This window comes from Schistocerca gregaria, chromosome 7 (genome assembly GCF_023897955.1).
Source record: "Schistocerca gregaria isolate iqSchGreg1 chromosome 7, iqSchGreg1.2, whole genome shotgun sequence".
Classification (NCBI taxonomy): Eukaryota; Metazoa; Arthropoda; class Insecta; order Orthoptera; family Acrididae; genus Schistocerca; species Schistocerca gregaria.
In genome coordinates, this window is record NC_064926.1 from 362846088 (window position 1) to 362862801 (window position 16714).

At 33.4% G+C, this 16714-nt stretch overlaps 1 protein-coding gene across 4 annotated transcripts in view; it reads left to right on the forward strand.

Moving 5' to 3' along the window:
- The window catches only part of LOC126281527 (uncharacterized), a 58934-nt gene extending 42705 nt beyond the window's left edge, over positions 1–16229 (forward strand). For 3 of the 4 annotated variants that reach the window (XM_049980570.1, XM_049980568.1, XM_049980569.1), the window contains exon 5: positions 1321–16229. In XM_049980570.1, the coding sequence (XP_049836527.1) occupies positions 1321–2141 (821 nt within the window). In that variant the 3' untranslated portion in view covers positions 2142–16229. The remainder of the gene's footprint in view (positions 1–1320) is intronic. The other variant, XM_049980571.1, reaches the window with a different exon arrangement.
- The last annotated feature ends 485 nt before the right edge of the window (positions 16230–16714 follow it).

A 16714-nucleotide genomic window follows, 5' to 3' on the forward strand; every position in this document is an offset into this window, starting at 1 on the left:
ATACATTTCCCCTTCTACATCATCCCTGAACATTTGTACATCATCACCTGGATGCAAGTGAATTTACTTTCAACTATCGAGGCAGTGTAACAGTGAGGCAAATTGTCTGGAGAAACTGGAATTCTTGGAGAAACTACTGTTACCAAGATAGGGGACCAAAAAACATTCTGGGAATTCTGAAAGACTCAGTGGGGATTTCAGAAGACGGTTGACTGAAACGGAGCGATTGAATCATTTTGTTACAGCTCACTCCGTGAGATTCTGCACTAGAGAACAACTGACTGTCAATGTGCCATTAGTTGAGGCAAAATAGTGCATCCTCTTAGAGAGGAGGCAAAATAGTGCATCAGTAGTGTTTGTTGATCAGCCATGGTAACCTATCATGTCACCAGATCTGAATACAAATTGTGAACTCAAAGACATATACTAAAGAGAGTGGGAGAGATTGGACATGGGATGGTTGCAATACTACTGCTTCATAAATTTTACTAGTTCTTAGTGTCCAGTGCAACTCTTGTGGTAATAATTTACTAAATTTCATCTTAGTGAAACTCCATACCGTATACTCCAGCTGCTTTTTTTTCTGACCACTGGAAATTTTGTGGCATGGACACACAGGCATACCGACTCTCAGAAAACAGAAAGTGTTATAGTTTTTGCTTGTCGAGTTAATATGTTGTGTTTCTTTTGTGTCACCCTTAATGAACACAAGTAGCCATAGGCATATTAAAATGAAAATTAACACCAAATGTTCAGTGCATAAGCTGAAATGCAGATAACAGAGTAAGACTATTAGCATCATGCCACTAGTTAGAATTACAGTTTTAGAGGTTTTATGTAGTTTGTTTCCTCTTATTCCAATCTGAAACATATGGTTTAGCTCACATTGATTTTCAGTTTACACCCATTTTCTTCTGTCCTGCTTCCATTATTTGTAGTTTGATATTTGACTGTTACTGTCTCTTTTTGTTTATTTACTTTTTATTAGTAACGGGATAGAGCCTTCAGTTTTGTACAGAGTACATACTGTACATGATTTAGTGTAAAGTTGCACTTTACAAATGAATTTAACAATTGCAGTTTATAGCAAATTACTTTAAAAATATGAACTAAAGTGTTCAGTGGCTTTTACATCCATTTTGTTCTGCTGTTCACAGTGTCTCATACAAATGTATTTGTATTTAATTTGTTCTCATAAGACTCACTCTATGATGATTAAGGCATATCACCATTTTCACAATTTAATTTGTTCATATTGTGTTACTTGTAGCTGATATTAAATAACTCTAGTTGAAGTATTTTTCTTCATCCTTCTGACAGAAAATATGTGTAACACAGCTGTATCATCTGGAATAGCAACATACGTCCCTACGCAGAAACCAGAATGGAAACGCTATAAACAGTACACACGGAATGATATAATGTCAGCTATTGAGGCAGTACGGACAGGTATGAGTGCATTACAAGCTGCCCGCAAATATGGTGTTCCTTCACGCACACTTTATGACAAGGTGAAGAAAATGGGAATTACAACAAGTCGACCTTTCAACAAGAGAGGTTCCAATGTCAGTCCTGGAGGATATTTCCCCTATGGAGGAAATGGAGGTTCCAGTGCTGTTTTTGGAGGAGGTGGAACATCAGAAGGTGATGACCAGGTACCAACAATGGAACCACTTTTCCTGCAGCATGCACTTGATGGCATGAAACGTGAAATTGGAGAACGTGAAGTTGCAGTAGCGGCCGCTGCAGCTGCAGCAGTAGCAGCTTCAGCAGGTGGCCCTGGGTCTGGAGGAGGATCATCAAGTCCAGGTGAGAATGGACGCTCCCCCAGTCCTGGGCTTGGGCACAGCCCAAAATATGGTAGCCATGATAGTGCAACACCAAGCCCACCAGGTGACGGTTCTCAGCCTGGTACAGTTTCCACACCAGTAGCAGATGAGGACAGAGTTGAAGATCTGTCGGTAGCGGGTACTCGTAACAAAGATGGATTGTCAGCAACTCGAGTAATAGTCCCATTGGCTGGAAGGAAGGATGATGATCAGCCGTTGCCTTCAATGCAACAGCAGCAACATCAACATCAGCAACACCAGCCACAGATCCAGCAACACAACAGCCTCGAAGGCACTTCTGCTGCAGACTGATATACAGTACCTCGGCAAGTGTTTACACAATGCCACGAGACTGTCATACTCTGAAGACTGCTGTAGTTAAGTAGAATACCAGATTTTTAATTTGTTGTTACAGCTTCATTTTACACACGTACTGATTATATGGTTGTAGTAAACTGTTCATGCATTTATTATCTTTGTGCAATATTATTTATGTTGAATTGTATCAGAGTCTACATTTGAAGGACAACTAAGAAGTAAACTTCAAAATAATATTTTTTGGAATTTTAGTGGCATTATTCCTTTCTTTGTAGGTGACGAGTGAAGCAGCAATTATTTACAAGCACACATTAAGAATGAAATTATTTTCTTTTTTGTTATATAACATAATTTTTGTGATTTTGCTTGCCGTCAGATTAGTGTGATGTAATTGTGAATGTGATTTTATTCGTGTTTGACACACATGTGATAAAATGGGCATTATACTATAAGATTTACTTTTTTGTGGTCAGGTAACATTATAGTTATTAAGAACATCTATATAACGTTAAACTGCAATAGCCAAGGAAAAGAGTAATTTCCTCTCTGTGGTCAGTAAACAAAGTTTAATGTAGAAATATATTTATAAAAGATGTAACTTTGCTTTCTGACTAGAGTAAACTTTAATCAAATCTGTATAGGATTTTAATGACAGATTCTTTAAACTATAGAAATATTTTATGGCCAAGTGTCTTGTAGGTCATAACACACATACATATATATATATATGCGTACATAGATTATGACAAACCTGCTTTTCATCAAGACAAGAAAGTTTAAGAAACAATGTGCAATATTTTTAAATATTCCAACTTCAGTATTTTTATATACATAGACACAATTACACCACATTTGAGTATCTCAACAGTAAGTAATCACTTCACTTAGAAAGTCTTACTTACTTATATTAAGATTCATGACTCAGTAATTGCTGCTTTACTTGCAGAGTTTGTGTTGTTATATTTTCAAAGCACTGAGGATAATTAGAATAGAGCAATTATTATTGTTCACTTAGTATTCATTCTGTTGTTGAAATATCATATCTGATTGCTATGTCGATCAAACTCTATGTGCCTTATCAGGATTATCATACATCACTGATAATCTTCAGAATATCAGTCATTGTTTACTTTTTGTTATTGGTGTAACTACCATTTAATTAGCTGTTGGGCAAGTATGGAGAAACCTGCTATGGAAATAATCACAGTTTGTTGTGAACATGTTATAGTAGTTTATGTAGGCACTGTCAACCTTGTTGATTGCCCTAAGCCATCAGTCATCATTGTCATTTATATAGTTGTTTTATAGTAACTTTATGACTTTTACATATAATGTTATGTATTATAATGTGGATAATTGGAGGGAGTGATCAAAAATGAAAATACATCCAAGTAAAGATGGAGTGAGAAAAAGAGGAGAAATATAGTATTCCTAGATGACAACAGAGTGACAGAGACAAACAGAAAGGGAAGAGACTCTTGAGTTTTCAGAACCTGGAGTCCCTCCATCTGGAAAAATAAACAGAGAAAGGACACAGTAAATGAATCTTATTAAAAGACTATATGTATTCATAATTCACTCCTTGACAGTCTTCTCTTTCACTCATTTCTTGTCTCTTCATTCCTTCTGTTTACGCTGTTTCTTCTTCACTGCTTTGCTACATTTTTCTTGTTTTTATTCTCTCATCAAGACCAATCTATCTTTGTCTCTATTAGGCATCTCTTTTAGTTTTTTGTTCCCTAATCTTATACTATTTAACTGCTCACTCTTCTTGTTTCAGTATTTCTAAAGTTTCATTGTTTTGTATATTGTTATTTTTTCATTACTGTGCTGCTTTCCAACTTCCCATGCCATGTCATGTCTTTCTAGTTTGTGTAGTTTTGGGTAAGTTTCCTATTGAATTCCTTAAAGAACTCTTCCTTTGTAACTCCTTTAAAATGAACGAAGTTCTGATAACTTGTGAATCTGTTGTCTTTCAGTATGTACCCATCAATATGCTGCTTCTTAGAAAGTAGGTTTTTTCCCCTTTCTCTCTCTCTCTCTCTCCCTCTTTTATTTGGGTGGTAGATATGACAGTGTGAACTATTCTCAAACAAGTAAAAAAAGTTTGACATGCTATAAAACAAATTTCTTTCAAAATATTTCCTTTTGCATACCAAAGTAGACTGATTTCTGCACAGAATAAAGTATAAGCTCATAGCCATTTCTGGAAAATGAGGAAAAAGAGAATAAGTGAATGTAATGTACTGAAACTTCGCCATTCTTGCACAAAAGCTAGTAAATACTGTTTTAATTTGTGAAGTGAAACATTCAATGTTACAGGTGTCATTCACGCATTTCACTATTTGTACTCAAATATTTAAGACTTTCTTGCCTTACATGGATGACAAAACTATCAGCAGTCATGTATCTTCAATTTTTTTTTCTTTTTTTCTTTTTTTTTCCTTTTTTTGTACTGGTATCATTTTATGTGACACCTAAAATTGGTTCTGATTCATACACAATCTACATCTGAATACGTTCTCTGCAAACCACTGTCAAGTACATGGCACATGGCAGAGCGTGTATATAATATTTGCATTACTATCCAGCCATTTACATCTAAAAGTTTTGATAGTGAGAACAATATTTTATGCATGGAGAAAACTGTAGCAGTTCGTATGTAAGACAATAGCTATTTAAAGATGAAGGATGCAAGTTTAAAATCCTTTTAGGACAATATTGTGTAATATTGAGCAGAGGAAAGAGATGTTGCAAGTAATTTTCCACAAGTTGTTACAGTGAATTCTTTTCTTTATTCACAATTATTCTAGTAGAAAAAATCAGTGATTTATTAGTAGGGAACCTGGCCAAACTTTCTAGATTCATTTGCTACTTGGATGTGGTATGTTCGCACTGTCAGATTCTATTCTGGTTAATTGTTACAACCATAAATCATGAAAATGTTTTTTTAAGTAAAATTGTAACTAAGAGTTGGTAAACGTTTAAAGAACTAGAGGTTTGATGTTTTCTGTACTGTGTCCACCTTGTTATCAATAAGATTTTTTCATAGTTCAGATAATGCAAATGTAATTTGCTTTCTGTTGTAGGTACTAAAGTTATATCAGTAGGCCAAAATATTTACTGGAATACTGGTGACTGGATCATAGCCCTTTAGAGTGCTACCATAATTCTCTTGAAATGTTGAAATGCTGTGGTGTAACAAATGTTACAGTAATTCCTTCTCATTTTTCACCTGTTTCTTTTCCTGTGTACAAGTGTACGTTGTTTGTTGGCATATTGAATCTTTCTGTTATTGGCTGCTTTTCTTCCTCTTTAGCATGAACGTGAGACTGATTTGCATTGTTATATTCATAGTTTCAATATCGGTTAACTTTTCCAATATTAGTTAGCATGCTACAGAGTTTCTGTCTGTTTTTTGCATATATTTAATGGAACTGTGGCAGCCCAAGAAGTTCTCTACCAGTTGTTTCAGTCTCACAGTGACTACATATTGATCAATTATTATTGTATTCACTAACTGTGGTATTGTGTAATAGAACACAATAAATGTTTTGATATTTGTAGTACACCAAGTTAAAAATGTGTGCACATTGTTTCATTCACGCAGGAAATTGCAGTAGGCACTGTTTACAAATATTCATGAGAAGGGTTAAACGCGTTTCTTTACTTATCACCTTCCTTCAAATTGATTTATTTTCCATAATCTTAATGAAATCTGTTTTTATGTCATTAAAGACTTGTCTTCATCTTTGCACACTCATTTCTTCAGTTACAAAAGCACTTTCATTCATAACATCTTGTTGTTCATCAAAATAGGTTTTGACCCCATATTTGTAGTTTGCACCATATGAAATAAGACATCCACAGAATTATTAATATGATGTAGCTCACTATCTGATTTTGTAGATTAAAACTGATCAATCCTTCTGACAGATTGTAGAAGTATAGCTTGTTAGCACTCTTACATTTTATGTACTGTGCTGTGCCATCTGAACTACCCAGGCATACTTTACTGGAACTTTTAGTGCTCATCACTTACTCTCTAAATAGCTGGTAAGCTTAAATTTTCTTTCTGCATTGTGTTTTAACCAGTCTTGTGTTCATTTTGATGGTGCATCCATGTAAAACAGTAAGTCTGTTTCTTAAGAGATTAAGCAAGCAAAAGAGTGTGAACCCAGTCACCAGCAACAGGGAATTTAAATGGCTGTTTGATCATTAGCAATTATTGCACACTATGTGTTCATGATATGAATTTCAATTCTGCCATAAACTTAACTTTTTGTCATCAGGAGGGACCAGATAAGGGAAGACTTTTTGTGTCAGAAACTGTCACAATATAAAATGTTTCCATTCGTTTAAAGGAAGCATAATCATAAGACTGACATAGATTCACATAATTTATATTTTACAATTAGGTTTTAATGAAAGGCTGTTGGACATGTGACTGTGATACACTCAGGTGGTATCTAATGTCAAAACTTTCGCCAATATCACACAGCTGTAACAGTTTGCATACTGGAGCAGAAGTGTAATAATGAGACTGAATCATATATTTTTATTTTTTGTTTCTGTTTTTTTTTCTTTTTCTGAAAGGTGTGAGGATTAAAGACTTATTTATGTAGAATAATTTAAATAGCTGTTCTTTGAGTACATTCAAAAAGTTAAATGACTGAATAAGTACAGTTGTGTAATGTCCTCTAATGTTGTAATGTACTTGTACTTTGTGGTCTCCCTGAATAATAGCAACATATGAGACAGTATAGCTTACCAGCTTAAAATGAAATGCTTGTGTAAATAACTTACTGTTATTGGGTATCTGTTTAATATTGATGCTGTTAGTAATTGAGTTGCCAAGTATGTGTCAGTGATAGGGTAAAACCATTGTAAAAATAATTTTGTTTAGCAAGACTGACAGCACAGTGAAGTTTAGGATAAAGTAGTAACTGTAACTAGTAATCAATCACTGTGTGTAGTTTACTTGATTTTGTTATAATGAGAAAGTTTAACTCTATTTATAACTGTATTACCTGATTCTTCATTTATTCCAGAAATCCTGTGAATTCTGTAGCATATTGATGGTTTGGGTAGAACAACATTAAAATTTATGAACTTCTTATTTAAAACTTATACACTTTTGCTGTAGAATATTGGGAAATTATTGGAAATGTTGATATAATTTTCTGTAAATTGGTTTTGGACATATTATATGAGAAACAGCTAACACACTTTGTAGGTATTCAGTTGCATTTGCAAAATACAGTGTGCTGAGTGCCTATTTGAATACAGTGGTAAGTTAACCAGTTAGTTTTTATAATGCATTATTTAGCAAAGGATACACAAGTTTTAGTTGTAAGATCAATACTTACTTATTGTAGGATTGTATGACCGACTGAACTAATATCATGGGCATTTTTCAGAGGAGTACTACTTGTTCCAAGATGCAGTTTGATACAGTTCACATGAGCAAAAGCACTTGTTAAAGAAAAAAAGAACTTAATGTCCAGCGTATATTTCAATAATTTAATTTGTGCTAGAGTTTGTGTTTGCTTGTTGTTACAATGCTCATTAAGATTTGTCAGAATTTTAATGAAAAGTCTCTTTTTTGGGTTTTGATTACTTTTTAAATGGTTCTCATACTGCAGAACAGAACAGTATTACTCCTCTGTGAATCTTGTATTTCTTTGTGTATTGTTTTTAGCATTAAATATTTTATTGAATTGCTGTGATTTATCTAGACTGAGTATTGTGAATGCTCAACAGACAAAAGATTTGAACCTGAGCTACACAGTACCACTTGCATTTCCTGACGTACGTAAAACAGAGAACAGACTGATAGCATGCTTGTCTTATATTCAGTTATCCCATGAAATCTGCTTGGAATTTTCATATGCAATGGTTTTGAAGTGTGCTGAGACATCAGAGTAATTGTATCCACAGAAATATCAGTTCCACAGAGCATACAAACTTTATATCTTTGCAGCAATGATGATTATGAGTGGGACCTGTTTGTAAAGTAAAATATGTAATTGTTACCATCCCATAATTTCCAATAGAAGTAATTTTATTGTTTATCTTAACAAGAAATTTCTAGTTGTTACAATTTCTCATTTTGTCTAAAAATCTAATCTCAGTGTTTCAGACATAATTTGTAATCCTTCTGAGTCGAAATCTATATACTTGCTTTAATATGTCTGCTAACAGAATACAAGTTTGTTCTGTGAAGTGCACAAGTTAATAATAATCAAGCAGATTTCTGGGATGACCAGACTCTAGTCAGTGAAAAGCACTTTCATTGTTAGGTCCTTATTTTCACACATATACCTCTCACAGCAATACCAAGCTTCTTTTGTATAAATGTTACTTGTTTTGTTGATTAGAGGACTTGCAATTTTTATAGGACTATATTTAACAGTAGATCAAAACTGGATCATGGCACACAAAGTTGATGTTTCTGTTAATGCAAATTCTTTAAAGTGTATAATGTAGGAAATAAATTGAATTAATATTATATTAACAGAGAGAGACTCAATATATATGTTTTAATTATTACTATTATTTTGTACAAAATCTTCTTATTTAAAGATGTGTTAAATGACATTGTTGTCAGAAAATGTTATAATTCTGCAGCCACTATTCAAAACACACAGAGAGAAGACTGAAATATATGTAATGTTTACTATTTCCAATTTCTGTACATTATCTCTCATGTCACTTTCACATTTATCCTAGAACTGTGGAAACATGCACTTCGGGGATGAAATGGCAGAGTTTTAGGTCCTTCATATTTGCTTGAATTGTGTTAATGTAAAGACTTTTAAAAATTGTGGGTGATAAACTGATTTTTAAAATTTAAGCCTGTTTGCACATGTAATTTACAATGTACAGGTTACTGCTTGACATGTTGGCTTGGGTTCCAAGTCAGTAATTAAAATATTAACAGTTGACTGCTTAAGTCAAATGTTGAGTGCACTTTGGTAATTTCATTTCTGCTTATGGAACATTTTGTTTGCAACTGCTCCTCCTTAACTTGTAATCTGTACTGACATTTCATTTAAACTGAAACTTTTTAGGTGACCAGTCTTTCCACAATATCTTGTACACTAAAAATGAATCTGTTCTTTCCTTGCTCTTAGTTTATCTTCATTTTCATTACTTTTCACTAATTTCATAATTTTAGTTTTTGTATAACTTTATCTTGTCCACCTCTTTACCTGAGCAACCATAGTGTCTTCACAGCCACTCAGTTTCAGTTCCTCATACTGACATGGATTTATTCTTGTTATGAGGGCTGGAATGTGGTGGACACACTCTTGTGAGGCCAACAGAGAAGCTACTTGAATTTGAACTAGTTACACTGTGGCGTACAAAGCTGAAAACAATTGGCAAAACAGTGCACTAAACTTGTTCCCCTCCATACTATATCCAATGATCTTAGCTTAGGATGACAGTTCGACCTTTCAGCATTGTGGTCTTTGTGACCTTATCATGGTCTTAATTGGTTTCGACATATTTTCATTGCACAAAATTTATGCAGAAGGAAATGCCCTTCTATGAAGTGCTTTGTTTTTGGCATCTGTTTCCACTGTTCACATTTGCAGAAAGAGATTTATGTGGCTGTTAACTAATTGTGTGCACTATTGTTCTTTCTTTCATGCTACATTCTGAGTTGTTGAGGGGGATATGTTTGTCTTGATTCTTCTTCACAGTGCCTGGCTGCTAATTAGATGTTTATATAGAAATTTTGTTTAAGACATACTGACATGCTAGTGAACTATATCTTAAAGAGGATGTGGTTACAAAGACACAGGGGAACAACTCTTTAACTCACACAAAGGAAAAAATAGTGACTTTTAGTTTACTGAGGGCTTAGGCCAGTAAAATAAGACAAAAATCACATATCAAACTGGTGAACTATAGACCAAGCTTATGCATTCTAATTAGACAAAATTTCATGTCCATCTATGTAGTTTAAGGTCACACTTCATCATCATTATCTTTTTTGTCAGTAATATTCATGTAAAGATAACTGAGGAGCTTCTTGATTGGAAAGTGGTGGCTCCAGTCTTGAAATATGACAATGGCTGGGAGAGCCCCTCCATATTCACATCCAGTGATGCCTGTAGGCTGAGGATGACATGGGCCTTCCAGACCTATTTGGACGGAGTTTAGTTTAGATTTTTAGTACTCATATAAAATCAGAGTTCAAAGTGCTAACCATTACTGCATGGAACCATTATTCCAATCCTATTTGGATGGACTTCCGTTTTTTAATACTGATATAAAATCAGAGATCAGAGTGCTAACTGTTACACCATGGAACCATAAGATAAAACATAGTTTTAGTGGTTATTCATAAATTACTTCATACAGTCTATTGAATATATAAGGGGAAAAATATGATACACTAATGACAAAGATCTAGGAAATTTGGCTGAGTATGTGCAAGTTCCTTGCCACATTAGAATCAACAGTGTATATCACTTAGCTTTTGTTCTATAGAGCTGTCGTGGGGAACAGCTTGGTGATCCTAATGTCCCTTCAGATTATTTTTTTCCCATCGAGAAAATCATTACCATAACTTGCTGGAACCTAGTAGTAGGGCTGTTCACTGTATACTGCATTTCAGATGTTTTCTTTTCTATTTCTATCTATATTCAAGCACACATTTACAAATTAGGCATATTTTCATGGAATAAATTATAAAGGTAGCAAGTTTCTGTTGTAAAACTTGCCAATTTTCTAAATAATATCATAATAATAAGATAACGGAAAGTTCTAGTTGGAATATAAATACTGGGACATGTAATGTTAACAACTCATGATGTAGGCGAGATGTTGAACAACTAATATGCACAGAAACAAGACTGAAAAAGTTGCTAAGCTTCTGATACAGGGTGCTACAAATGTCTGGAGTGCATTAGTGAGAGGTGGTAATATTTATGTACAAGAAAAGTAAGAAGGAAAATGGGGAAAGGTGCACATAGGCCAATAAGAGAGAAAACAGAGTAAAACATCATATCATTGTTTTAGTCCTGTTTATATACAGATTGACTGCTCAGTGCGTCAAATATATGATGAGTTTTTATCTTTATTCCTTCCATTATCTGGAAACGTATATGACATATAAGAACAGTTTTTTGGCAGTGTGAAAGATGAGAAATCATACATGTGTATTACAAAGATCTATATAGTTTTACTCATTCTTTACAACTAAGAATTTTTATAAATTGTGTGCTCATTTAGCACGTAACTGATTAGGCTGAATTTCATCCATAGGAAGAAGGTAGCATACTTTCAGGATAAACAGTGCAATTTTATTTGAAAATATGATTGTGACAGCTTTGTTATATTCACTCTTCGTATAAATGTGTTGCCTTTTTATGGGTCCTTCCTTGTGAAAAGCAATTGTCTTCAACAGGTTAGAAAGTATTTGATTTGAAAGAAAGATAAATCACATTGTAGAGATCAGTCACATGCTTTATCACATGTCTTTTCTATTTATTGATCTGACAGATGTACTATACAGCTGTTGCTTCATAGTGCTTGCAGAAAAGTATAAAACTGCTATGAATGAATATGTGAACCAAATACTATTCACATTATTATGTGTTGTCACTTGTGACTCATTACTTCATGAGTGAAGGCAGTTGATACTGAGGTCTGAGTCAGACTGATACTTAAGACTACATACAGCTAGATGAAGGACAATTTACCAGCTTGAAATGCAAGATAAGGTTTGTAGATACAAGTAAAAGAAAAAGTAATCTTGAAACAAGAGCCTCTTTCTTTTGATCACTTAATTATACAAACCTTCACCTGCTCTTCATTTCGTTTCTTCCAAAAAGGAAAGGGGCATTCAGCACCAGAAGTTGTAAACAGAGGCTTTTTTTGTGTTTGTGGAGATTTTGCTGCAATCAGTCAATCAGAATTTATTGTTCCTTGCTATGCTTATAGGTCCTCTCATGTGCACACTGAATTTTATTTTTCTGTTACTACTTGCATTGTATAAAAAAAACCATTCACCATTAATTGTTTATATCTGGCAGCTGAAACTTACTGACAAAGCCTATACTATTCACAATTGACTTGCACTCTGTTGGACTTAAGCAGTTACAACTGTCATACAAAAATTAAATTGAATTAGAATGTTAAAGCTAAGAGAGTTTACATGTGATGAGTTATACCTGTGAAAGTTTAACGTGCCTTCAAATGTTAACCAATAATACTATTTCTTGTAAACAGTCCAAACATTCCTTTGCTGCATACAATAGAAACTTGCAAAGTTACTGGATAAGTACAAATCCCAAGTTACAAATAAATGATAATGAAGACACAATATCTGTTTAAAAAATAAGTAATTACTCTTTTCATATGCATGGTACAGTTCCAGGCAAGGAAGAATATTTATTATTTGATAGTAAGCAAGAGCTGGCCTTAGCAGAAAATATACCCACTTGAGAGAAATTTCCCTTATGAGTGCAGAATATTATTAGTCACTCATTATAAAATCTCTTTACAGATTGATTGTGAAAGTTTCATGCTTATGCTTGGAGATCTTTCCACTTTTAATTATTTATGTATCACAAGTAGACACACTAAAATATTTTCCCGTGGTATTTTTCTTGCCATGGCTACCTAAATTGCATTTGATGGTTTTTTTGTGACCAGGCATACACTTCACCCTCTGTTAGCTTACTGGTAATTTTTACAATGGAAAAATAATGTCTTACTATAACATTACAATAAATTTTTTATTTATCCCTCTTTTGGATAACAGTGGACCAATAAGAATCTGACTTTAAATTTAAAGTGTCATTTGCTTTTAATTTTGGCCCTTATTGGTGCTGTGGGATTATATTTCAATGAAAGACAAAGTGCCTCATTTCTTCCATAAATTGACACCTTCTTTGTCAATACACAGGAAATTTAAAACAAATTAGATCAGTCAAAGAAAAAGGGCAGCATTATGTGATATGTTGAGTGCTAACAGATGTTTATAAATTGCAGTTGTTTCAAAGAAAATGCCTTTTGCATGCTGCACATCAAAATTTTTATTTTTATTTATGCACTCAGATGCTTTTCCTCATCTGGCAGTTTCCTTAGATGCAGTGAATTAGAAGTTACCTGACACCCACTGGAGATGCCTTGTAAAAAAGGAAAAACATGTATGGGCACATAAATAAAAATAAAAATTTTGATGTGCAGCATGTAAAAGGCATTTTCTTTGAAACAACTGCAATTTACATACAGCTGCTGCAGAAATGGTCACTACAAGAAAAGTGTTAACAGATGTTTGTTTTGTTTTCATAGTTCTTTTGGTGTAATGACAAGTATGCAGATTTGATATTAAATAATGAATCAGGATCAATATGATGGTTGAGCTAAGGAAAAAAGACCAAAGTACATTTGCATCACATCACACTGATACTATTGAAGTTTTTGAACTGTAATTTCTCTTTGCATTTGGATCGAATTTCTCACTTAAAGTGGTCAATACATTTCTTTTGCTTTAATACCTGATTTTAAGATTACGATTGATCAAAGATAAGGGTGATTGATTATGTATCACAGTTTTATGTTAAAAGACTGAGTTTATAGATGAGTGTTATAGTGACTATAGAGTTTGAGGTATATTACTTATTGTAGCAGTTACTCAACATAAAAGTATGTTGGATATTGTTTTGTTATCTGCACATCTCAAATTCAGAAATAAATGACCAAATTATTCAGTGGTCTTCAATGTCTACCTCATAAAACAATACCATAAGCTATTGTTAGAAGTGCTATCTGCTGAAATTGATGATATTTTGTACATAATGATGACAGATTTCATGGAAACTATTTTATAATATACACAAACAATTTTAATTATGACACTATATAGGAAAAAGAAAACATAAAAATGTTGCATGATGTGATAGATGAGGACACTATTTGTAAATTCGTGTGCTGCACAATAGAGTGTGTAAATACTGGGAGCTACTTCTATTATCAAATTAATGTGTTTCTGAACACATTTTACACTTGAAATTAATTGCAGTTTGCTGCCCATAGCATCAGTCTCGAAAGGTTATTTATGACAATTATATTGAAATTACAGAGTTTCTGTCTGTCGAAATTCTGAAAAGAATGATAAGAGTGAATGTTTTTCATTCTTTTTCTAAAGTTGTAAAAAATTTGGGTGTTTCTTCCTGTGAAGATGGATACCAACACAATTGGAAATGCAGTCTATGTGATGTGTATTTTTGGGTGTGTACCAGATGTGAAAAACAGATTAAACAATAGGAAAATTAGAATCATGACTGAGATTCAAAATGTGAGCATTGTGATGGGCTGCAAGATAATAATATTAGTGGGAGACTCAGCTCAGAATAATCTGTTTAATATTCAGTCTATCCTGCATGAAGTATAATGTTTTATATTTTTTTGGTTTACACCCAACAAAATTGCAGTAAAGAGTTTGCAAGTCCATTGAAATTCATAATTTATTAGAAAAATAAGACCATGTTACCACTACCTGCCTCTTGGTGTAACTGTGGTTTTCATTATAACTAATTTATATTTTATCACTCAAACATTTCAGTATTTATTATTACTGTCTTCACAATAATCACCTCAGCAGAAAAATTGAGATAATTTCTGGATAACAAATGTGTTCTGTAGAAAAGTAGAGAAAAAAAAACTTTTAGTACTATTACAACATTATAATTTCTGACATAGGAGAACTGTGGTATTTAATTGTCATTTACAATGGATTAATAAATTTATATTTTATTCACTGTGTAGAAACAGTTTGTTATTTAGTATTAAGGTTTATGTGCTGCAGATTAAATTGAGCTGATCTCTGCATTGTTGTTTGACATTTTTTAAGTCAACTTGTGCCTTAACATTGTATCATGAGTTCATCCACATTTGCAGCATAGTTCACTTTAAGTTGCATGTCCTTCATTTATCACTCTTTGCTGAAAATCAACTGGCCTTGCTCAGATTAATAGAGCAGATTTTGCAGCTGTGTGGTTACTGTTGTCTTAAAACCGATATCAGCATCAGAAAACATGCTACACTCAAAAGATCAAAATAAATTTCTCTTTGCTGTTGTGTAAAGTGAAATATATATTTCAGATGATACTTTGTCACTTGCCCTGTGTTGGTTCATAGATATTAGCTGAAGACAAAGTCTCACCATAAGCATTTTCTTAGGTCACTTGCAAAAATAAATTAATTTTTTTGTGTACTGGAAACTACGTATGTCAAATGATAGTTCTGCTAATTTGCAGACTTATCAACAGTTACACAAAATGTTTGCTAGTCATAAGAAATAATAAAGTATATGACAAAAAAATAACGAGTATAAAGGCTGAATTTCACTGTTTCTCACACAGCAAAATAATTCTCAAAAATATTTAATTATTGTGATGACAGGAAAGAGTGCAGAATCATTTGCAGTTGTTGTTAATTAAAATAAGCACAAAAAACACACTGAGATGTGCTGCATGTCAAAGTATTGTTCTTTGTGAAAGCCTGCCAAAACAAACAAGATTCAATGATAAATATATATAATTTTTTAAATGAAAAAACCCCTTCTACATCTGTTTCTGTTTGCAGCATAAATACTGTGGTAAATCTCTGTTTGTCTGTTTTTTAAGCGGTATCTATTTTGTGCTGAAATGAAACTGATACTTTGTGAGTAGCAATACCTTGCATTATTTTATGTTGGCTTGCAAGACTTAGGTTACCTAATTCAGTGAATTTTAAATTTGTAATCAAACAGGAGCATTATTTTGTTTTAATATGTTATGTTGATTGACACCATAGTTATTGTTGCTGGATATATTTTTATGGCTTTAAATAAAATATTTGGTTTTTAAGCAAGTGTTTTAAATTTCCAGTGTGTAAAAACAGTTAAACTGCAGTCTCACTGGGCTTAAGAGGAATATTTGTAGGAACAATTATACTATCTTTATTGTTGGATAAAGGCTGATTTTATTGTAATAATGAATATTAATTACACATTATTTTTAGAAAATTAATGACTCTTGCACTGCACTTTGTAATGCAAATAAATGTTTGACATGAGAATCTTCTTGTTTATTTATTTTGAAATTTTGACATGAGAATGTATGTGTTTATTTATTTATTTAGAAATATATTACATTTTCACCTTACAAATAAGCAAACATGATTACTCTTGTGTGTAGCTGGGTGGATTAAAGCACCCTCTTCCAGGACATGGGGAGATGCTCTGGCCCCCAGTCAAATTTGTCACATGGATTAATGACTGGGACCAGTGTGTAGGCCAGGCTGGATGTGGTTTTTATTTCACATTCAGCTATGTGAATGTGAGGCTAGTTCCCAAGCTTTGCCTCAGATACACAATGCAGAAGTACTGAAAAACAATGTCACTTTGACCATGTGATTACACTAGATGCAGACAGAAGGGGTACGTAGATTCCTCCTGGGGAAGAGGAACTGGCTGTAGCTTTAAAATGCTTTTGAGAGCAGTGACCCCATCATAATAGATAGTGTGTATATATGAGTATGATTGCTTCTCCACAAAACTGGAA